The 24364-nt window shown below is 38.4% G+C and overlaps 1 protein-coding gene and 1 pseudogene across 1 annotated transcript in view; one reads left to right on the top strand and one right to left on the bottom strand.

The window, feature by feature from the left end:
- The window catches only part of ACADL (acyl-CoA dehydrogenase long chain), a 44041-nt gene that overhangs the window by 5075 nt on the left and 14602 nt on the right, over positions 1-24364 (bottom strand). The window contains exons 5-10 of the mRNA XM_045868076.3: positions 20756-20822; positions 17470-17634; positions 16688-16789; positions 15668-15781; positions 4267-4394; positions 1185-1271 (exon numbers count right to left, since the gene is read on the bottom strand). Of these exons, the coding sequence (XP_045724032.1) occupies positions 1185-1271; positions 4267-4394; positions 15668-15781; positions 16688-16789; positions 17470-17634; positions 20756-20822 (663 nt within the window). The remainder of the gene's footprint in view (positions 1-1184; positions 1272-4266; positions 4395-15667; positions 15782-16687; positions 16790-17469; positions 17635-20755; positions 20823-24364) is intronic.
- Positions 21804-22356, top strand: LOC123838377 (single-strand selective monofunctional uracil DNA glycosylase-like; annotated as a pseudogene).

Here is a 24364-nt window from a genome sequence, read left to right on the forward strand (position 1 = left end):
GGAGTACAAAATGGGGCAGCTGCTATGGAAAACAGTATGGAACTTCCTCAAAAAATTAAATAGAACTACCATATGATTTTAAAATCCCATTTCTAGGTACTGATTGTAAAGAATTGAACAGGACCTCCAAGCAATATTAGCATTCACATGTTCATTGCAGTATTATTCACAATAGCCAAGATGTGGAAACAACCTAAATGTCCATGCACAGATGAATGGATAAAGAAAATGGAATGGAATACTGTTCAGCCTTAAAACAGAAGGAAATTCTACAATATATGACAACTTGGATGGACTTGAACATTCTGTTAAGTGAAATAAGCCAGTCACAGAAAGACAAATACTATGTGTTTCCACCTATATGAGGTATCTAAAATAGCCAAATTCATAGAATCAAAGAAGAATGATGGTTGCCAGGAACAAGGGAAGAGGATAATGGGGAGTTATTAATCAATGGGCATAAAGTTACAGTACAATGTTGTACCTATAGTTAACAATACAGTATGGAACACTTAAAAATTTGTGAAGAGGGTAGATATGATGTTAAATGTTCTTACCACAGTAAAATAAAATAATTAATAGTCAATGCAAATTAAAGGAAGAATAGTAACCTATTTTCTATCCACTACATTAGCATAAGGTTTAAAAAGCAGTAACATTCATAGTTTAGGAAGATAAGTTATCCTCAAACTTTTTTCATTTGAATATGAGTTGCTACTAACTAGAGAAAATAATCTGGCAATGTATTAAAATTTAAAATCTGCATACTTTTGAACCAGCAGTACTACTTTTGGAACTCTGTCCTGTCATAATCAAAAACACATGTATCTAAGACAAATGTTTAAAGGTGTTTTGTTGAAGCATTTATTCTCATAGTAAAAGAGTCGAAATAACCTGTGTAACTATGATTAACCAATAAAATATAGTATCATTTGACCATAAAGAAAGTGATATTAATTCTTCTGTATAATGATTCAAATAAAGCCAAACTTTATTATATTGGTCTCTTCACTTTAAAAATGATAAAATCCTAGTAGCGAGCTGATAACATGAAGCTGTTTCATCTGCTTGAACACACTCTGTAGTCAGATGACAAATACGAAGATTCTGCTTCTCTTTTTCCTCTACACTCAATGTACAAAGTACAGTAAAGAAATTCTCCTTTTTCTTCACATCATACTCACTTTGCAATTGGGTACTCCCACATGTATCCCCAACCTCCATGGAGCTGGACACAGTCATAAGCTACACGGTTTTGTAACTCAGATGCCCTAGATGACCAAAATAAAAAGCAAAAAAGGAACATTTGAAATGGATTTTCATGAGGTGCTTCACAATCAGGAAACAAATTATTTCTGACTGCTTAAAGACATACATTTACCAAAAAATTACAATTAGACATATTAGCCAACCAGAGAAGATTGACATAAATTATATATGAAATAAATCTCTTGGGCGCCTGGGTGGCTCAGTTGGTTAAGCGACTGCCTTCGGCTCAGGTCATGATCCTGGAGTCCCGGGATCGAGTCCCGCATCAGGCTCCCCGCTCGGCGGGGAGTCTGCTTCTCCCTCTGACCCTCCTCCCTCTCATGCTCTCTGTCTCTCATCTCTCTGTCTCAAATAAATAAATAAAATCTTTCAAAAAAAAAAAAAAGAAAGAAATCTCTTGACAATTTTCACATAATGAATACTTTCCTCATCAATTAGTTCTGGCTGGGTTTTTGGTAAGGCTAGAAATAAAATGTGGAGGGCGCCTGGGTGGCTCAGTTGGTTAAGCGACTGCCTTCAGCTCAGGTCATGATCCCAGGGTCCTGGGATCGAGTCCTGCATCGGGCTCTCTGCTCCTTGGAAGCCTGCTTCTCCCTCTGCCTCTCTCTCTCTGTCTCTCATGAATAAATAATAAAATCTTAAAAAAAAAAAAAAAAAGAAATAAAATGTGGAAAGCATAGACTATTAGGTTTGGGCTACTTTAAGCCTGAAAAGGACAAAGTAAAAACCTGAATTTGGTCTAATTTATTTAGATTCTTTGTATGATCTAAGTAACTATATAGTTATACAACCATCTATTTCCTTTTGCCTTGTAATATGTCTTTTTCTCCAAAGATATCACTTCTACCTGAAGTTTCCAATTCTGAACTTCAGTAACTGTGAAAAAACTTTTTTTAGGGATTTTCAGAAATAAACTGAAAGTAAAAGTAAAAACCTAAGAGGGAAGACTACTGTTAAGGTACGCACCATTATTTAGGAAACTTGTTAAAGATTATTTGGGCATTATTATTCCCAAAGTATCTGAAATACTTGAGAAATATTCTTGATCTTATCACAGTAATTTTAACTATCATTAAAATTCTTAGGATAACTCGCAGAGATTTTATTCATCTTAACATAAAAATGTAAGTTCAAAATGCTTTTCAACATATTTTTTAACTTTTAAAGTAATGTCTGCCCGGGCGCCTGGGTGACTCAGTTGGTTAAGCGACTGCCTTCGGCTCAGGTCATGATTCTGGAGTCCCGCATCGGGCTCCCTCCTCAGCGGGGAGTCTGCTTCTCCCTCTGACCCTCCCCCCTCTCATGTGCTTGCTCTCTCTCATTCTCTCTCTCTCAAATAAATAAATAAAATCTTTAAAAAAAAAAAAGAAAGAAAACTAAAGTAATGTCTGCCCATAATGTGGGGCTTGAACTCACAACCCTGAGATCAAGAGTCGCATGCTCTACTGCCTGAGCCAGCCAGGCACCCCTTGACCTATTTTTTAACAGTGGGAAACAAAGCAAAAGTAAGCATAGCCACATTTTCTTCTTTAAAATAATTTTTAACTTAAGTCATAGGACAGGTGAGGATGTTCCTAATACAACAGTAACAATATAATGATTAACAGATAAGGCTCAGGGGGCAACAATATTTGGAATTCTATACATTTTTGTGTTTGGCAAGTATTTTAGTGAAATATTTACTGGGGTATAACTAGTTGCTTCCTCTGCTTCAATGTGAAGTAACAGTATGTCTTTAAACTTAGTGTTTTCAAAGAACAATAAGGTCAATAGCTATCTAAATATCTCTTTTTCTAAAAATGTCTAAAAAATTTTTATACTTTTTGGGGCGCCTGGGTGGCTCAGATGGTTAAGCGTCTGCCTTCGGCTCAGGTCATGATCCCAGGGTCCTGGGATCGAGTCCCACATCAGGCTCCCAGCTCAGTGGGGAGCCTGCTTCTCCCTCTGACTCTCTCCCCTCTCATGCTGTTTCTCTCTTGCTCGCTCTCTAAAAAATAAATAAAATCTTAAAAAAAAAAAATTTTTTTATACTTTTTTCAACTAGTCAAAGAACTTGCTATAAATGTAAATGTAAAATGTCTCCCTCAAAGTACAAGTTCCTAATAATGCCACATCAATTTCAACCTGGCAGTTTTATTATTTTGGAATCATTACATAAAGAAGTATCCTGCATATTTCCCCATTCTATTTCTGATTGAACTGAACACAAGTTAATGAATAATGACAGGAATTTTTTCTAGGTTATTTTTGGGCTAATGAGATGTGAGAATGTTTGTTTTTAAAACAGAGGAAACCAAACCCATTTCCAGAATCTGATTTAAACTATATTCTTGCATCTTAAAATACATAAAAACCTTATAGGAGTCTCTTTTCAATTAATTCATCTTTAATACCATTGCTACTCATCTTTAATCCCAATGAAAAGTCTTTCCAAGCCTAATAGGACATTTTCCCTTTCACTGAATTGAGCATGTGTCACTTTTGATGGGACAATCAATTTTTCAGACGTTTTTCTTAGATCTGGACAACATTTTAAATAGAAAAATGCAGTCCAATCTACTCATTTCACAGATATCAAAATGTTGGCCCAGAGAGAATTAAATTTAATTATAGTTATTCAATGAAAGACTTGGGATTCAATCTCAGGATTTTAAGTCTTAGTGTTCTTGTTTGGTCTCATTACAGTGCTACTCTTCAGATAATTTGAAATTAAACCAGTACTTGAATGAACTAACCAGTCACCCTACTTCAGTATCTTAATATCTTATTTTCAATAGCAAGCTAAAAGTTAAATCCACTTGAGTCATTTTTAGCACATTATAAATAGGCTTCATGGAACCTTCCAGCATTTTTTTTTTTTTTTAAAGTTGGTTCTTACTGTTAGTTTTTATTTTCACAGCCTTCTTCCTTTAAGACCCTCACGGCTGAGTGTAAAGTTGGAAGAATTGCATAACAGTCTGTGCAAACACCACATTTTAATTACTGAAGCATGCATACCAATATTTCGCCATGGAGGCCGTGGCAGAGTCCAGACGTTTCTTTTCATGCAGCTGAAGACAGCTGTCCACAAAAGCTCTGGTTACACAAATGTGTGTTTTTAATTCTGCCAGCTTATGCTGCACTGTCTTGAATTTAAAGGAAATGAAAGGGAAAAAATTGAGCATAGAAAAAGAGCATATTTTTAGTTACCTAGTATATCAAAAATTATATAATGGAAGATCTTTAGAGCAAAACAAAAGCAAAATTACCAGTTCTTTTTTTTTTTTTCCCCCTCTCTAAGAGGCATATGTTAAACTAAATAGCTTAAATTTAAAACCCACTATAGGGGCGCCTGGGTGGCTCAGTCGTTGGGCGTCTGCCTTCAGCTCAGGTTGTGATCCCAGGGCCCTGGGATCGAGCCCCGCATCAGGCTCCCTGCTCCGCGGGAGGCCTGCTTCTCCCTCTCCCACTCCCCCTGCTTGTGTTCCCTCTCTCGCTGTGTCTCTCTCTGTCAAATAAATAAATAAAATCTTTAAAAAAAGTAAAAATAAAAAATAAAACCCACTATATTCATTGCTAGAGAAATCTGTACCAAAAGATAAAAAAAGAGATAAATACATAAACAACATCTCATGTTTTAGATTAAAATTTAGACCATTTAGGGAAACTGCCTGAAAAACAGCAATGGCTATAATAGGTGAGCACCATCTGGTGGCACAGTCCTTTAATACAGCTGTTGAAAACACCTCTTTTTCCTCCAGAATTTAAATCCATGAAGAATTTGTCTTTTTTTGCTTTTTACAAAGAATTTGTCTCTATTAATGAAATTAAGTATACACATTTCTCTATTCTGCTTCTTTGTCTTGGCGTAAAATAATAAAGTAACAAGCTGGAAGGACAACATTAAAAATATTTATTAGACATTATTTTATATTGCAAAGTATTTAATTTAGATCTACAGAATGTAGAATAACAGCATCAGAGCACTCCAGAGATAAAAGTCCAGTACGCTCCAACCTCCTTCATCTCTCTCTGCCCTTCCTTCGATCCCTCTCAATAGCTAGTCTCTCTAATTTGAACTGAATGATCTGGAATGGCCAATGTTAATATTTTATACTTTCTCTTGCTGGCCAAAGACAACCTAGAGTAGCCTTCGAAATCATTCTCTCTACTCTCAAGGGTTTTTGACTGCTTTCACTTCAATCAAATTTTCTTATATTCCGTTTCTTGGCTCTCATACCTTGAATTCTGATTTTATATCTGGTCTCTTTGGCACCAACTCTTGAACCTCCTTCAGGAAACTGGCTTGGATTTGACATACTAGCCTTCCACTTTGTGTAACCCCCCGAAATACACCCCATTCTAGTTGACCTCTTAGGTTCAAGGCCCAGCTATGGTCAGCTGGCTCTGTCTTCCTTGTGGAAATTCAGACAGAACAGAGTTTTGATCATGCTGCTATGGAATTCATGAGTGAGACCTTTACTGTGGCTAATAAAGGTGTGGAAGTTAGTGACAAAGTGGCACAGTTAAAATCAAACTAGAAATTCATGTGCCCACCTATGCACTGGCAAGTTCAAAGCCATGATTGAGTCCCCAAAAGGAAGGCTTTAGGGACCAGATTCTCAAGAGGATGCTGGCCCTGCCATTCCTATTGACTATGGCAATTCTCAAACCACAAAACTGAACCTTTTAGCATCGTTGTGGTGGGGACAGTTTGGGTACTTTCCATTTTCAGAAAAGAGTAGAAAAGGAATATAATAAGACCCAGGACCAGACAAGACCTGAGTGTCGGGAGGAGTAGGTGCTATGACGGACCGATTCCTCAGAGGTGTATCAGTATAACTACCATGCCAATGAAAAACCCAACTGACTGCATTTCCCTTGGCTTTACTCCATCCTGTTCTAGAAACAGACAATATGACTGGCACCTAATGGTTCCAAAACCAAGCAGTAGGAAGAGTGGTGCCACATTTTTTCTACCTCTGTATCCTGGCCTCTGATTCAGAACATGCTGGGTCACATCAAAACCTTCTCCCCTGCCCCACTCTTTCCCTTACCTTGTTTATCTCCCTTTCTATTCATTTTTATTTAATTAGGCCAAATCTCTATCACCTAATCAGCACGAAGTTTCCCACTTCCACCCCAAACATTCGAGATTTTTCATAGAAAACCTAAAGATGGAAGAAGAAATGGAAAAAAGTGAGGAAATACTGTTCTATACATTGAAAACAGATGAGTATATATCCCCTCTAAGCCTATTCCTGGTTTAGTTCAATGACACTATCTATAACACTTTATTTGGAAAATAAGGAGAATCTGACAATTCTTTTTTTAAAAAATTTATTTTTATTTGAGAGAGAGAGAGAGTGCGCATGCAGTGTGGAGGGATAGAGGGAGAGGGAGAGAATCCCAAGCAGATTTCCTGCTGGGAGCAGAGCCCAATGTGGGGCTTGATCCCACAACCCTGAGATCACAACCCAAGCCAAAATCAATAGTCAGATGCTCAACAGACTGAGCCACCCAGGACCCCTGAGAATCTGACAATTCTTAAGATACTTTTGCCCTCTCCCCACTGTGATGGCGCACTTGAGAATTTATGCACTATTTACAATGTCAGAGAATCAAGATCTCTAAACCCACTTCCCTCACATGAGAGCTATTTCTCTGGGAATGCTGGGAGCTTCCAGAAGCTGAAGTTAAATTTCAGATCAGGATGGGCTCAGTTAGAACTCTTGCTTTAATTCATTTAGTGAAGTCCACAGGTTTGAAGAAATTAATGCCTCCAAGAATACATAATTTACTCTCTGGGGATAAAGAGATTAAATATTTGCATATTCTAGACATCACATTGGGCATTAGATTTTGTCTTGGCTCTTCACTGCAGACATTGCCTCATGTTTTCAGAAATTATTCTGTAATGGATAGTGGTGAATAATTGTACCACACATTATTAGCAAGGTGCTTCTTGTAAATGATCAACACACTTGTAGCAATATTTTCAAACATTCATTAATAACTAATAGATAATACTGCAGCTAGCATTTAAAAAAAAATCCTCGAAATTTACTGAGTGAATCAAAGTATCTTTCAGAGTTCTGAAAGACGTAACTCTTTGAATCATACAATTATGGAACTGGAATACAATTTGAAGAGGTTATCTAGCCCACATTCCATTTAAACAAAACCATTAATTGTACTCTAATATATTATGGCTCAAATATAAAATATAACATCGGGGTGCCCAGGTGGCTCAGTTGGGTAAGCATCTGCCTTCGGCTCAGGTCATGATCCCAGGGTCCTGGGATCGAGTCCCGCATCGGGCTCCCTACCTCAGCAGGCTCCCTCTCCCTCTCCCTCTGCCTGCCGCTCTCTCTTTTTGCGCTCTCTCTCCAACAAATAAATAAAATCTTAAAAAATATATATATACATAATAAAATATAACATGTTATGTTTGCCATCTAATTTTATAGTTAATTAACCCCCCACTCAAGATCTTAAGAATTGGGTAATTACTTTTTGGAGGAATGTAAAGAAGTGCTATTTTTTTCCTCTCCTATTCCTTTTTGTAATATTCTGTGCTCTTAGAATCAAGAGCATACCACACAGGCAATAACTAAAGCTTGTCTTAGAAAAGAACATTGAATTTTCACTTCATTGCCCATGGGTGAAGGAAGTGGGGAAAGAAAAAAAGGTCTATCTACTTTAAATTTCTGGGTAGTAAATAGTGTGTGTGAGTTAAGAGTGTAGATTCTGGAGTTATAATATCTGTGTTATCTTGGCAAAATTGCTTAACCTCTCCATGCCTCAATCTCCTTATCTGTAAAATGAGGGTAAATATAGCACTTATTTTATAGAGAGTTGTGAAGAAAAAATGAGACAATCATTTAGCACAGTGTCTGGCACATGGAAACAATGCAATAATGAGACACTATCATTATTTATATATGAATTTTACCTAATTATTATCTAATCTTTAGAAAATCATAAGATTTGACATCAAATATGGAGAGTAGGAATGAAAGGAAATGAAAATCCTATAATAATTGCCACTTAAGTATGATAGGTCTCCATCCTAAAAAGAATATGATTTTTTTGGTGGAATGTATCCAAATGGCAGAAAGGCCCCAAACGTTCAAAATTCAAGGATAACAAAGAGAAAGGAAGGAAACTGAATAGTTAAATGATCATAAGATGACATTTGGCTAAGTATAATATGACCTTTAAAGGTCTTCTATTTCATTTTAATAACCAGAACGATATTGTACCCAGCTCTAGAATAGGAGGTGCAAGCAAAATATTGGTTGTTCATCTTCTTTGAATACATTCCTAGACTGAATACGAAAATATTACTCAAAGATACTTATTTCAATAAAACAGAAAGATTAGAAGAAATATCTCAAAAATCTGAAAACACACATATATTTACTCAGAAAACCGTACTACAGGGAGCCCTAGTATACGGGCAGAAGCAATGCTACTGCCACCTAGTGAAATTTTGGTAAACTACCTCTGAAAGGAGGCAATAATAAAACGGTACTTGCTTTGAAATATATATGAATTATATATAAATTATCTATTATTATATAAAATATATATTAATATATAACATATATTAATACATGAAATACATATATTATAAACTTTTTTCCTTCTATGGGAAAACATTATACCAATTTCCTATTTCCTTCAGGGTCAAATGTCAAATCAGACTTAACATTCTGAGTTATAGACAATCTGGGTAACATCATGGTCATCTTTGTTGTCATTTAATACGTATTCCATAAAAGGAGATGTAGATTTCCAACGAGATGGAAAATATGCTTATTGGGTTCACTTTTTATTTTTTCATTTTTAAAAGATTTTATTTATTTATTATGTCAGAGAGAGAGAGAAAGAGGGAGAGAGCAAAAGCAGGGGAGAAGCAGACTCCCTGCTGAGCAAGGAGCCTGACGTGGGACTCGAGACCCAGGACCCCGGGATCATGACCTGAGCTGAAGGCAGATGCTTAACCAACTGAGCCACCCAGGCGTCCCTATGTTTCAATTTTTTAAAAAAATTTATTTATTTCTGAGAGAGAGAGAGCGCATGTGTGCAGGGTGGGGAGGGCCAGGAGAAGAGGGAGAGAGTCTTAAGCAGACTCTGTGCTCAGCATGGAGGCCGACGTGGGGCTTGATCTCGAGATCCTGAGCCGAAACCAAGAATCGGACACTTGACCGATTATGCCACCCAGGCTCCCCAAGGTTCACTTTTTATAGTATCCATAATAGGGCTAAAGGCATGAAATTGGTGGTGGTTGGATTTCAGAAGCAAAAGCTATTACAGACATACCTTGTTTTCTTGCTCTTTGCTTCATTGCACTTTGCAGATGTTGTATTTTTAACAAATTGAAGGTCTGTGGTGACCCTGTGTTGACCAAGTCTATCTGTGCCATTTTTCCAACAGCATTTGCTCACTTTGTGTCTCTGTGTCATATTTTGGTAATTTTCACAATATTTCAAACTTTTTCATTATTATTATATTTGTTATGATGATCAGTGATTTTTGATATTACTATTCTTGTTTTGAGGCACCATGAACCACGCCCATATAAGATGGTAAGCTTAATCGATAAATGTGTGTGTTCTGATTGCTCCACTGACCAGCTGTTCCCCTATCTCTCTCCTTCTCCTTGAGCCTCCCTATTCCCTGTGACATAAAAATACTGAAATGAGACCCATTTATAACCCTACAATGGTCTCTAAAGGTCCAAGTGAAAGGGAGGAGTCATACGCCACTCATTTTAAATCAAAAGCTAGAAATGATTAAGCTTCCTGAGGAAGGTACGTCAAAAGCAAGCCAGGCTGAAAGCTATGCTTCTTATGCCAGTTAGCCAAGCTGTGAATGCAAAGGAAAAGTTCTTGAAGGAAATTAAAAGTGCTCCTCCCGTGAACATGCGAGTGATAAAAAAGTGAACTTATTGCTGATATAGAGAAAGTCTGAGTGGTCTGGATAGAAGATAAAAACATCCACAACATTTCCTTAAGCCAAAACCTAATCCAGAGCAAGGCCCTAACTCTCCTTAATTCTGTGAAAACTGAGAGAGGTGGGAGGAATTTGAAGAAGTTTGAAGTTGGCAGAGGTTGGTTCATGAGGTTTAAGGAAAGAAGCCATTTCAATAACTTAAACTTGCAAGTTGAAGCAGCGAGTGCTGATGCAGAAGCTGCAGCAGGTTATCCAGAAATTCCAGCTAAGATCATTAACAAAGGTGGCCACACTACACAATGGGTTTTCAATGTAGATGAACCAGCCTTATATTGCAAGAAGATGCCATCTACGACCTTCACAACTAGAAAGGAGAAGTCAATGCCTGGCTTCAAAGCCTCAAAGGACAGTCTGCCTTTCTTGCCAGGGGCTAATGCAGCTGGTGACTAAGTTGGAGCCAATGCTCACTGGCCATTCTGAAAATCCTAGGGCCCTTTAGAATTATGCTAGATCTACTCTGCCTGTGTTCTAGAACTGGAACAACAAAGCCTGGATAACAGCACATCTGTCTACAACATGGTTGATTTATTGATTATGCTAAGCCCACTGTTGAGCTCAGAAGAAAAAATGCCTTTCAAATATTACTGCTTATTGACAATGCACCTGATCACCCAAGTTCTGACTGATGGCAGTGAGATTAATGTTGTTTTCATGCCTACTAACGCAACATCCATTCTGCAGCCCACAGATTAAGGAGAAATTTTGACTTTCCAGTTGTATTATTTAAGGAATACATTTCGTAAGCCTGTAGCTGCCATAGATAGTGATTCCTCTGATGGATCTGGGCAAAGTAAGTGAAAATCCTCTCCAAAGAATCCACCATTCCAAATGCCATTAAGAACATTCATGAATCATAGGAAGACGTGGAAATATCAACATTAACAGGAGTTTTAGAAGAAGTTGATTCCAACCCTCCTGGATGACTTTGAGGGATTCAAGACTTCAGTGGACGAAGTGACCGTGGACGTGGTGGGAACAGCAAGAGAACTAGAATCAGAAAGTGGAGCAGGGAGACAGGACTCAATTGCTGCAATCTTACAATAAACTTTAACAGATGAGGAGTTGCGTCTTATGGATGAACAAAAAAGTGGTTGTTCAGTAGATTCTGGTAAAGATGTTGTGAGGATTGTGGGAATGACAACAAAAGATTCAGAATATTACACAAACCTAGTTGATAAAGCAGCAGCAGGGTTTGAGAGGACTGATTCCAATTTTGAAAGAAGTTCTATGGATAAAATGCCATCAAACAGCATTGTATGCTACAGAGAAATTGTTTGTTAAAGGAAGAGTCAACTAATGTGGCAAAGTTCATTGCTGTCTTAAAAAAAAAAAAAGGCAAAGCCACCCAATCTTCAGCAGCCACCAGCCTGATCAGTCAGCAGCCATCAACACTGAGGCAAGACTCTCCATCAGCAAAAAGATTACCACTCACTGAAGGCTAGATGATGGCTAGCATTTTTAGCAATAGAGTATTATTTAATAAAGGTATGCACACCTTTTATTTTTTTGTAAAGATTTATTTATTTATTTGAGAGAGAGAGGGGGAGAGCACACACACAGGGGGAAGGGATGGAGGGAGAGAGAGAAAGAGTCTTAAGCAGACTCTACACTGAGTGCAGAGCCCCACTTGGGGCTCAATCTCGTGACCCTGCGATCAGACCTGAGCCAAAACCAAGAGTCATATGCTTAACCAACTGCACCACCTAGGTGCCCCATATGTACACCTTTTAGACATAATGCTATTGCACACTTAATAGACTACAGTATAGTGTAAAGATAACTTTTATATGTATTGGGAAACCAAAAAATTCATTAGACTTGCTTTATTGCAATATTCCGGAACAGAACTGGCCAGTATTTTCTAGGTATGCCTATAAAGTACTTTGGGTAAAGTTCAGAAAGTCACAGAGTAATACTTCATGTTGGGAGGAGCCTATGGTGTGTATTTTAAGAATCACACCTATCAAATTACATTTCAACATACAACCTTTAGAGGGCAATCAATACATATTTGCTCAATGAAGCAAAAAGGAATAAATTATGTATATCACTGTTTCTCAAAGGGAGAATATTGGCATTTTGAGTGAGACAATTAGTTGCTTTACAAAGCTATCTCTGAATTACAGGACATTTAACAATATCGGCCTCTAGAGCACCAAATATGAAACATCCCTCCCATTGCTGTGAACCCCACTTCCTGACAGTTCTAAATGCCTGGGGGGAAAAGGGCAATCACTGAGAATCACTGCGATGTGTAAATTAATGATACATAAGTGAAAAGCAATATAAAATATAAAATCTTTACTTTAAAGGAAATCACAATTTAGGCAAGTCAAACCATACCATTTTTTAAAAATTTTTAAAAAGATTTTATTTATTTATTTGTTAGAAAGAGAGAAAGAGCACAAGCAGAGGGAGAGGGAGAAGGAGAGGCAGGCTCCCTGCTGAACAAGGAGCCCGACCTGGGACTCGATTCCAGCTGAGCCGAAGGCAGACGCTTAAATGACTGAGCCACTCAGGCATCCCAAACCATACCATTTTTAAAAATGTTTTCTAAAGTGTGTGCCTTATTTTAGATTCAGTTTCAGAACAACTATTTTTAGATCTATTTTGTGTCAAAAAGACAGGATACGAAGTTTTTTTCAGAATGGAAAAAGTTAACTTTTTTTTTTTTTTTAAAGATTTTATTTATTTATTTGAGAGAGCGCGAAAGTGATCACAGAGGCAGAGGGAGAAGCAGACTCGCTGCTGAGCAGAGAGCCTGATGCGGGGCTTGATCCCTGAGATCATGACCTGAGCCGAAGGCAAACACTTAACCGACTGAGCCACCCAGGCACCCAGGAAAAAGTTAACTTGATGAACACTCAGGTAGCAAATAATTCTCAAAATGGCCTGGGGTAGGTCCAGAACAGGAGCCAGAAGTTGATAAAAAGGTTCCCTTCATTGATTGGAACAAAATGGAGGAATATATTATGTAAGGGAAAAACAGCAAACTTTAGGGAGTGGTTAGTTCGCCAGGCAATATTCTGAGCACTCTGGGTGTACCATCTAGTCCTCACAGCAATTCTATAAGGTAGCTACAGATATTATTTACATCTTGCAAATAAGAAAGTGCTTTGGAGAGCCATCATATAACCTGACTAGACCATGGAGATCCGAGTAGCTGAGCTAGGACTTAACCATGCCTGAAGTTAATTTCTGTAATGCTGGTCCTAAAAGGCTACCAAAGTGTTTCATTTCTGCCTTGCCCTTTATAAAGCCCATCATCTAATAGGTCATTCCACTTCAAACTGTTCAAGTAGATTTCCAACTCCAGGTTTTTTGCTGGTAAAATGTTTAACCAATTTTATGACTGCCTTGTTTTTAAGCCATTCATTTAAGAAGAAACTAGAGTCTAATATTTGATTGGCATGGTTAGTGATTATGGCCACCATATGCTGAGTTCTTTGGCAAATACCTTCAACTTCCTTGCAAAACCCAACCTTAAACAATCATCCACCTACTCTGTGCTTGACCCTGGATGGCTAAACCCTTCTAGTAAATCTAATACATAAAAAAGCAGAAGGTACCACTATAAACCCATGATCATTAACCTCATCTGAGTCCTCAATACTGCTAGCAGCGTTTACTACATTTTTCGAGTTAGTTCAGTCTCTCAGTTTGAAGGCGTATTTCAAATCTTCCTCTCCTTGGACACCTCCATGTCCCCTTCACTCACTTGTTTTTCAAGAACCGAGTTTCCCCATATTACTTAAGGGAAATGGAAGCCTTCATAAAAGAGCTTTTGCAATTTTCTACCAACAGAGCTAAGTATCTGAATGAACCCATACCTGTCCTCTCCTCTTTTCTTCCTGTTACAATGGAGGAAACTTCTCTGCTGTGGGGGTGGGAAAGCCTATCTTTCCATGTGCTTTGGCACCCACAACCTAAGACTTTCTCAAATATCATATGCAGTTGATTATCTTCTTCATATCTACAATATTTCCCTCTTTCTTTTTTTTTTTTTTAAAGATTTTATTTATTTATCAGAGAGAGAGAATGGGAGACAGAGAGCATGAGAGGGAAGAGGGTCAGATGGATAAGCAGACCCCCCGCTGACCAGGGAGCCTGATGTGGGACTTGATCCCGGGACTCCAGGATCATGACCTGAGCCGAAGGCAGTCGCTTAACCAACTGAGCCACCCAGGAGCCCTACAATATTTCCCTCTTAACTAAATCCTTTCTCTAGGTATTAAAATGTGCTTCCAGCATTCTCATCCTAATAACAAAAACTTAATAATCTCTAAATATGTCACTTGACCCCAAAGTTCTGCCCCCCATCCTCTTCTTACCCCCTAGTAACAATCTTTCTCTTAGCTACCATTCACAGCCGAATTCAGGAAGAGTTGCCTGCTATCAGTATCTTTACTTCTTCATTTCCATTTACTCCTCTACCCACTCTGGTCTGGCACCACCCCACTCTAATCCATTAATGGCTCTTAAGAAATAACTTCCCTATCACTGTGTCCAATGGGCACTCTTTTTAAATTAATTAATTAATTTTAATTCAATTAATTAACATATAATGTATTATTTGTTTCAAGGGTACAGGTCTGTGATTCATCAGTCTTATATAATACCCAGTGCTTATTACAACACATACCCTCTCCAATGTTCGTCACCCAGTTACCCCATCCCTCCATCCCCCTCCCTTCCAGCAGCCCTCACTTTGTTTCTTAAGATTAAGAATCTCTTATGGTTTGTCTCCCTCTCTGGTTTCATCTGGTTTCATTTTTTTCATCTCTTCCCCTATGATACTTTGCCTTGTTTCTTAAATTCCACATATCAGTGAGATCGTATGATAATTGTCTTTCTCTGATTGACTTACTTTGCTTAGCATAATACCCTCTAGTTCCATCCATGTCATTGCAAATGGCAAGATTTCATCTTTTTGATGGCTGCATAATATTCCATTATATCTATCTTTCTATCTATCTATCTATCTATCTATCTATCTATCTATCTATCTATCTACATCACATCTTCTTTATCCATTCATCTTCCAATGGGCATTCTTGACCTTCATCTTAGTTTCCCTGTAAGTGCTTTTGGCCCCACTCCTGCCTACTTGAAGTCTTCTTTCGTCTTGGCTTCTGGAACACTACTTGCTTGATTTGCTTTTTTCTTTCTAGCCATTCATTCTCTGTTGTCTTTGCAGGTTTTTCCCCTCCTACTCCACCTGTAAATCCTGCATTTTTCTCAGAACTCTGTCCTAGAACCTCTTCTTGTCTTATTCTACTCTTTTTCCCGCAATGGTCTCATCTACCTCCATGGATTCTAATACTACCTCTATGAAAATTACTCCATATTCATATTTAGATTGATGTCACTTAATACTAAACTATGACGACAAGCTTACCTGCATATGTGCAACTGTTTTCCCAAAAACTTTTCTTTCTTTAACGTAATTCCTGGTTTCTTCAAACATGAATTCACTGGCTGACACTGCCAACTCAGCAACCAGTAGCCTTTCCTATAACCCAAAATTAGGTCTAAGAATCATTCTAATTCCACAAGTGATTTTCACATGATCTCATTGATGACAAATCTTATAAATAATCTTAATAAAACTCATAAAAACTAATTTATTTCTTAATTCTATAAGAAAATGTTCCCACAGAGATTTACAAAAATATTTTGACATATCCATAATTCTCTACAACAAATCCTTTATTTTTATAAATGACTGTCTTTACTACATATAGATACAGACATAGTTTATTTCATTCCTTCTTCTCATCATTCATCTATGAGAAGAGAAATATTAAATTGTTGATTTTTATTTATTGATCTCTGCTCATTACATGTCCTAATAGGTCTGTGAAAATCAACATCTTAAAGGGTACAGGTTAAAGTCTGTCCATTAGTGCAATCCACAGTCAGTTTAAATCATCTGGCTGGTGATTTCTGTATTCTATTTCTGTGGCAGTGTTTCTAGCCTTGTCCCCAATTTTACATTTAGCCCAGGCTGAGGCAGATGCACCTATGCTCACATGCTGGCGTGTGAGGCTCAATGATCTTTCAGCTAGCACACTCCAAAAACACAGATGGAGGGCTGACCTTATCGGGTATGAACTCAACCACCTTCCCCTTTGATTCTCAGGTATTACAAAAAACTCCTGCCAACTGTTTCGGCTGACAGTTCCTTATAAGGAGCTAAGAATTCTTGACTTGTAGTTAAGAAGCTACAATCATTCTAAGAGGATATTACAGCTGTGAAATACCTAATTTCCCCACTCACTTATAAGCTTTGATTGGATATCCCTGAGTTAATGATTGACTATATCACCAGTTTTATATACGTGAACTTACACAGTTCTATGTTATTTCATTCAACTTCATTCGCTAATCAAAACATAGACTCTGTAATAACTCTGACCTGTGGAAGTTCTTGCATGAGGTAATAGAAGCCTTTATTTTCTTCTCCAAGTAGAGTACTAGCTGGCAACCGGACATCTTCAAAGAATAATTCCGCAGTATCCTAAGGGATCACACAATTAAGTACACAATTATTTCATTTAAGTCTCCCAACAAGCCAATGAGGTAATGATTATTTCCATTTAAGAAAACAAAAGCAAGAACAAAATAAACTGGAAGCCAAGTTGGAGTGGTTAATGACTACAACGAGGAGGTAGTAAAGCAGGGATTCATACTCAGATCCACCTGATTCCAAAAACGCGTGGCTTTCTCACTACCCACACACTGCCATTCTAGCTCCAGTCTTGTCCAGTCTTGTCCAGTTCTGTACATACCAAGAGCTAAGCGTTTCTAATGCATATTAAGTAAAACATGTTTTCCTTTTTTGGTAATGAAAAACTACCAGATAATTATCAAATAACAGACAAATATTTTCTGCTCTTATTTCATAATTTTCTTCAATCAATTTAATAGAAGGCCTATTAACATATAATTAATTTTGCCATTTCTGAAGCAGATACTCAAAATACCTGATTCACTTCTGATGCTGAATAACAGAAAGAGATACAATTAGATAAACGGAATAAATCTCTCTTACCGTTTCTGAAAAGCATATCTTAGGAATTTGGCATAAGAAGGTATGATTTGATATACATATATCAAACTTATAGAACTACATAGTTCTATAAGGCATAATTGAGTAAACTCAATTATTTATAATTAATAATTTATACTGTGACTTACCTGGGCTTTTAGTCCCATTTTTTGTAGCTTTTGTCCCTTGATAAATCCTTTCATTCCACTTTCCACCAGAAAAAGGCTAATGCCATGGGCCGGTGAGCGAGCTTCACGATTTGTGACCGCCACAACAATAACAACATCACTCAGCCACCCATTGGTGATGAATACCTGCAAACCCCAAATATACTGTGATGGTCCACAATAAATCAGGTCCATGTAGAAGTCATGATCGGAGGAAAGTATATTCAAGGAGACTAAACCAGACAAGACATTCTTTATGCCTCTCTTTGTACTCTACCCAAGTATCCGCAGGGTTAATAACCTACATGAGGTCATTAAAGAGCACAAAGAAAGCAACCCAATGCTTCAAAGAATGAAGCCAGTACATTTTCATTCCGCAATTAATACTATAAATAATAATGAACAGAGCTTACTATGTCCTTTCCAAATTAAAACAGAATTATCTATAAAAATGATAAAAGGATGAACTGTATTTTAGAAAGAAGTTGCAGATGAGAAAAAGGAATCTGTTCTAAGGGGCACTATACTATTAAAGAAGAATTATGTTCTAAAATCCACAGTGCTGTACATACAAATAATGGGAAATAAGCCAATGATATTAGCGTTGTCTACATGATAGCAAGTGAAGGGGGACAGGTTATATGTGACACAACAATCAAAAACCCTCAACATCTCTCTGTAGAAGGAGTTCCTTGAGGGAAGGGGCTATTTCCTACTCATATACCTACCGTCGGTGCCTAGAATAGTGTTTGGCATATAGAAGGCCTTCAAGGATGTTTGTTGAATAAATGAGAAAAATGTATTTCTGAAAATAAATTCTACACATCATGGCAAAACTATTTTTTTCTATAATGTTGCTCCCTTACACCACTTGCTCAAAAACCTTTCAGGTCTCCCAGTTTCATACCTTTTATACTCTCAATTTCTTTTCTAATCATGACAGTCAAAATTTGTAATAGGGCTGGGATTATCCCTACTGAGGGCCATCATTTTTTATTTTTTTATTTTCTGGTACTGAATGATTATAACATAATCTCATTGTAGATGTTACATAGACAGTATGTTGTGATAAAGAAAAAGGGGAAAATCCTCCATCAGTCCATCAGAAAGCATTATGAATTTCCTTTCTGTTTTTTTTTCTTTTAACATAGTTGAAATCTATATGCATTTTCACTTAAATGTTAATATGATCTCTTCATTTAATGTAATTATTTTTCTATACCATTAAAAACTTCATATTGATGCTTTAATGGGCGCATATTAGGTCATCTTATTGATGTACTATATTTACTTACTTATTCCTTTACTTTTGCTTCCTTTCAATTTTTTGTTATGTCTATAGAGATTTGGAAGCTGCCAGTGGTGCTTTCCTGGGTGGTTCGCACAGAAGACCTGCTTAGAAAGCTGGAGTCATAGGAGAATGGGTTCCCATTTCTTTTTCTTTTTTTTTTTTTTTAAGATTTTATTTATTTATTTGAGAGAGAGGGAGAATGAGAGGGAGAGGCAGACTCCCTGCTGAGCAGAGAGCCCCATGTGGGACTCGATCCCAGGACTCTGGGATCATGACCTGAGCTGAAGGCAGATGCCCAACCGACTGAGCCACCCAGGCACCCCCTCATTTTACTTTTGACCAGGTATCCTAGTCTTCTGTGGCCCTCTGTGGACAGAGTTAAGTGATCATATACTGGAATCAGCACATATTTATTATTATGCTTAGGACGAATAATTTAGACTAAAATTCTTACAGTATGTTTGGAAAAACACCAGTGACTCAAGATAATCTATGAAGAGAATTTCCTAGGTTCCAACTTTTAGAGGTTCACAATGTATATCAGCATATCAAAGAGCGAGAAGTTGCACACATTTTCCAAATTTATTTGACACCACAAATAATTGTTTTTCTGTATAACAACTATGAAACTAGATTATGGAAAGGTCTTTAGAATTGGGCTACTCAAGGGGCGCCTGGGTGGCTCAGTTGGTTAAGCGACTGCCTTCGGCTCAGGTCATGATCCTGGAGTCCTGGGATTGAGTCCCGCATCGGGCTCCCTGCTCGGCGGGGGGTCTGCTTCTCCCTCTGACCCTAACCCCTCTCATGCTCTATCTCATTGTCTCTCTCAAATAAATAAATAAAATCTTAAAAAAAAAAAAAAGAATTGGGCTACTCAAAATGCGTTCTTCAGACCAACGTCAGCCCACAAACTGCTCTTAGTCCTTGACAGTGTTAAGTACAGAAATCAAGAGTGTTTACAAAATTTTACAGCAATTTGACAGTATAACACTCAAACTTGTGATTTTGTAAATGCAAGGGTATTAGTCTAAAACTAATTAGAAATTTAAAAAAAAAATTTCAAAGAAAACAAACATAATTAGTTCTTCAACAGGCTTTGAAACAATCTTTGGAAAGACCTCCTTAGTGTAAAAGATAAACATCTTTCCTTCACTTAACACTCAGTCGACAATAAATATTTACTGAGTTTATACCAGACACAGCTTTAGGTAAACAAAATCCTCTGCCATCAGTGATATTAGATTCTAAGGGACATATTTACTCCTAAGCCTGTCTGTAACCTTAATTGGAGTGCTTTCCAATTCTATCTGGGTTGATGTGACTCTCAGAAGGATTGAAGGGCTCTCAAATTCTATCAAAGATATCTTTCTCTCCTAAGAACTTTAGAAACTCTTCTTGATATTTTTTTAAAATATTTTATTCATTTATTTGACAGAGAGAGACACAGGGAGAGAGGGAACACAAGCAGGGGGAGTGGGAGAGGGAGAAGCAGGCTCCCCTCTGAGCAGGGAGCCCGACACGGGCCCAATCCCAGGACCCCAGGATCATGACCTGAGCCGAAGGCAGACGCTTAATGACTGAGCCACTCAGGCGCCCCTCTTCTTGATATTTATAAGAAAATCTTATCCCCAATTTTTCATGAATATCAAGTTTATTAATTATTGTTTGCCTAATATTTGGACAATACAAGCCTTTCCTTCCTCTTTTATGGCTTGATAAGGGCTGTTTGGAAGCTAAAACATTTGCCATATTAGCGAGGAGAGCATGGCAAATGGAACATAGAAGAGGCACAGATCTCACGTAATACAAATGTTGCAAAATTCTTACAAAACAAAACAACTTAAGTAAACTTAAGTAAACTCAATTCTTCCCATGAGTCCACAGATCTGAGAGAATCAATAATGAGTAAGGGTTGAGACACTGTTACTCATGGCATGACTCAGGAGGGAAGGGCTATGGAAGCCCCTCTTTACACACCTTGCTTCCATTGAGAATCCAGTCGCTTCCATCCTTTTTGGCATTTGTTCTTACTCCTTGCAAATCACTATAATTGGGAAAAAGTGAAGAATAATGAAAAGAAATTCATTAGTTGGTAGAAAGTGAATTATCAAAAAGATCTTACATAAGTATGTCTATAATGTGATAATTCAAACTGTTTATACCATGATAAAAATTGACTTCTAATATTAGAAATGTTCACACAAATGCACTGAAAAATCATGTCTGATGTATCATATTCTAAATGTATATGATTAAGGTTACATAAACTAGCCAGCTTTTATAGAGCATAAAAATTCCAAGTAGCATTCAACACCTCCAAATTAGACTCAGATGACATCTCAAAGGTCACTATATTTGAGATTATTAGCCACCATGTACCTGCCTGCTTCCATTCACCTTGGTTCCTTCCCCCATCTTTATTGATCAAAACTTAGCTATTTAATCACTTCTCAGCCTTTTGACTAAGATCAAGTGTAAAACTTAGCTATTTAAAAGACTATGTCTGGAGAGCTGAACCAGGCTAGGGTCCGAGAACAGGTTGATGGATCAAGCTGTTCTGTCAACCCTGAGGTCCCATGAAGGAGAATAATCCTGATCCCTGTCCCATGGGAGGCCTAGACATGATGGAAACACACCCAGAGCCTGGAAAACCCTCAGAAACAATTGGAATGCAAAGTGGGCAACTGAGCCTTGAGTGTACTAGGGCTGTAGAAATGGGAGGAGTCCATAGAGAAACACTCCCTGGTAGAAGGTCATTTTATTTATTTATTTTTTTTTTTTATTTTTTTTTTTTAAAGATTTTATTTATTTATTTGAGAGAGAGAGAATGAGAGAGAGAGAGCACATGAGAGGGGGGAGGGTCAGAGGCAGAAGCAGGCTCCCCGCCGAGCAGGGAGCCCGATGCGGGACTCGATCCCGGGACTCCAGGATCATGACCCGAGCCGAAGGCAGTCGCTTAACCAACTGAGCCACCCAGGCGCCCTAGAAGGTCATTTTAAAGAGGATTTAAAAAGGTGACAGTGACATGGCTGTGCTCCAGGCTTATCCACTGGGGCCCCTCCATGAGCCTGCCAGTGCCCTGATGGAGCCCCAGCCTTGCCCTGGAAGCGTGGCTGAGAGCTTCCTGGAGGAGCTATGGCTCAATGCTAAACTGAGCCAGCTGCAGTTCTTAGAGCCTGTGGGCATCATCCACATTTCTGTGGAGTATGCATGGGAGCCACACCACAGCTATGTGACTCACTACTCCCAGGGCCCCAAGGAAGTGCTCTTCCTGGGCATGAACCCCAGACCCTTTGGCATAGCCCAGACTGGGGTGCCCTTTGGGGAAATGAGCATAGTCCAGGACTGGTTGGGCATTGGGCGACCTGTGTTGACCCTGCCCCAAGAGCACTCGAAGAGACCCGTGCTGGGACTGGAGTACCCTCAGTCAGAGGGACCAGGACAAAGCGAGGGATATGGATGTTAAGAGTGAACTTCTCATGGGAGACTGAGGCTGGATCAGAGAAAGAATTCAGTGTGGCAGAGTGTGGAACACCAGAAGACCTGGCTTTCTTCATCTCGGCTTTGAGACTTCATGACTTTGTAAACTTTATGAATTTGGACAAATTTGATGAACCCCTCCAAGCCTCAGGATCCTCATCTGTAAAACAGGGATCCCTACCTCATGGGGTTGGTGTGGGGATTAAGTGAGATAACACTTGAAAGTGCCTTGCGTTGTGCCTGGCAGGTGGGGGTGCTCCTTATACTTCTTGCTTTTTTGCCTCTTGTTTGGGGCATCACTCTACCACACTACAGAAGGAGCTCCCCCCACTCTCAAGACCTTGGTAGGTGAGGGGCAGATCCTTGCCCTGCCAGAGGTGGAGCAATAACTTTATGAAAAATCCTGCCAGTGATTTTTCAGTCCAGGCATTAAAAACTCCTAATCCGGGGTGCCTAGGTGGGCTCAGTCTTTGGCACAGGTCATGATCTCTCAGGTTCCCCACTCAGCGGGGAGTCTGCCTCTCTTCTCTCCCTTTCCCTCTGCCCCTCCCCCAACTCACGCTCTCTCTGCCAAATAAATAAATAAATAAAATCTTTAAAAGAAAAAAAAAGCTCCTAAAAAAATAAAAAGACTATGTCTCAAATGCTCCCTCTAACAAGCCTGCTCTAAAAGTGGAATAGATTATTTTTCAAAATATAAAATAAATATTCACAATTGAAATATGAAAAGTACAGACAATATCCCAGACCAAAAAAAAATATTGAAAATAATTTTTCCTCCTGGAATAAACATTTCTAAAATACATCTTTCCATCATTTTTTCAATGGAAACAGATACACACATATATGTATTTTTAAAAACTATATGCTTTTGACCTCCAAATAATATCTAATGCTTTTCTATAAGATCTTTTTTTTATCATCAGCATAGAATTACATTGTATAGATTTATCATGATTTTTTTTTTAAAGATTTTAATTATTTATTTGAGAGAGAATGAGATAGAGAGAGAAAGCATGAGAGGGGGGAGGGTCAGAGGGAGAAGCAGACTCCCTGCTGAGCAAGGAGCCCGATGCGGGACTCGATCCAGGGACTCCGGGATCATGACCTGAGCCGAAGGCAGTCGCTTAACCAACTGAGCCACCCAGGCGCCCTATCATGATTTTTTTTAAATTTTATTTTATTATGTTATGTTAGTCACCATATATTACATTATTAGTTTTTGATGTAGTGTTCCATGATTCACTGTTTGTGTAAGATTTATCATGATTTTTTAAAACAATCTATTTAGGTAGTTTCTAATTTTTGTAAATATCCTACAATGAATAACATCATGTATAAAGAGTCTACATCACTTATCCTAATCCTTGGAACCTGTGAAGTGTTACCTTATATAGAAAAAGGGTCTTGCAGATGTGATTAATTTAAGGATCTCAAGATGGGGAGACTATCTTGGATTATCTGATGGATGGACCTTAAATGCAAATGTCTTTGTGAAAGAGAGGCAGACAGAGATTACACAGACAGAAGAGGAGGGGCAACGTGACCACAGAGGCAGGTTGGAATGATAAGATCACAAAGCCAGAAATGGTGTCAGACACCAGGAAATGGAAGAGACAAGGAATGGATTCTGCCCTAGAATGTCTAGTGGGAGTGCAGCCCTGCTGATACCTTGATTTGGGCCGGATTTATACTGATTTTGGACTTCTGGCCTTCAGAATTGTGAGAGAATAAATTTCTGTCTTTTTAAGTCACCAAGTTTGTGGTAATTTGTTACCACTGAAACCACAGGAAAATAACACACTCTCTTAGAGCACTTATCTTGTATTTCAGTGATTAATTAAAAAGATCTTATCTTTCTTGCCTACCCCACTTACCAGACTTAATCCTTCTGAGGACATGCTGTATATCAAGTTTATATGCCCTTCACCTAGCATATTGCTTTGCACATAACAGGAACTCAAATGGGATACCTGGGTGGCTCAGTCGGTTAAGCGTCTGCCCAGGGTCCTGGGACCGAGTCCCGCATCAGGCTCCTTGCTCAGCAGGGAGACTGCTTCTCCCTCCACCTACCACTCCCCCTGCTCGTGCGTGCTCTCTGTCTCT

The sequence above is a fragment of the Mirounga angustirostris genome, unplaced genomic scaffold, assembly GCF_029215605.1.
Source record: "Mirounga angustirostris isolate CCGP_5_RB_7025 unplaced genomic scaffold, mMirAng1.0.hap1 SCAF_3, whole genome shotgun sequence".
NCBI lineage: Eukaryota > Metazoa > Chordata > Mammalia > Carnivora > Phocidae > Mirounga > Mirounga angustirostris.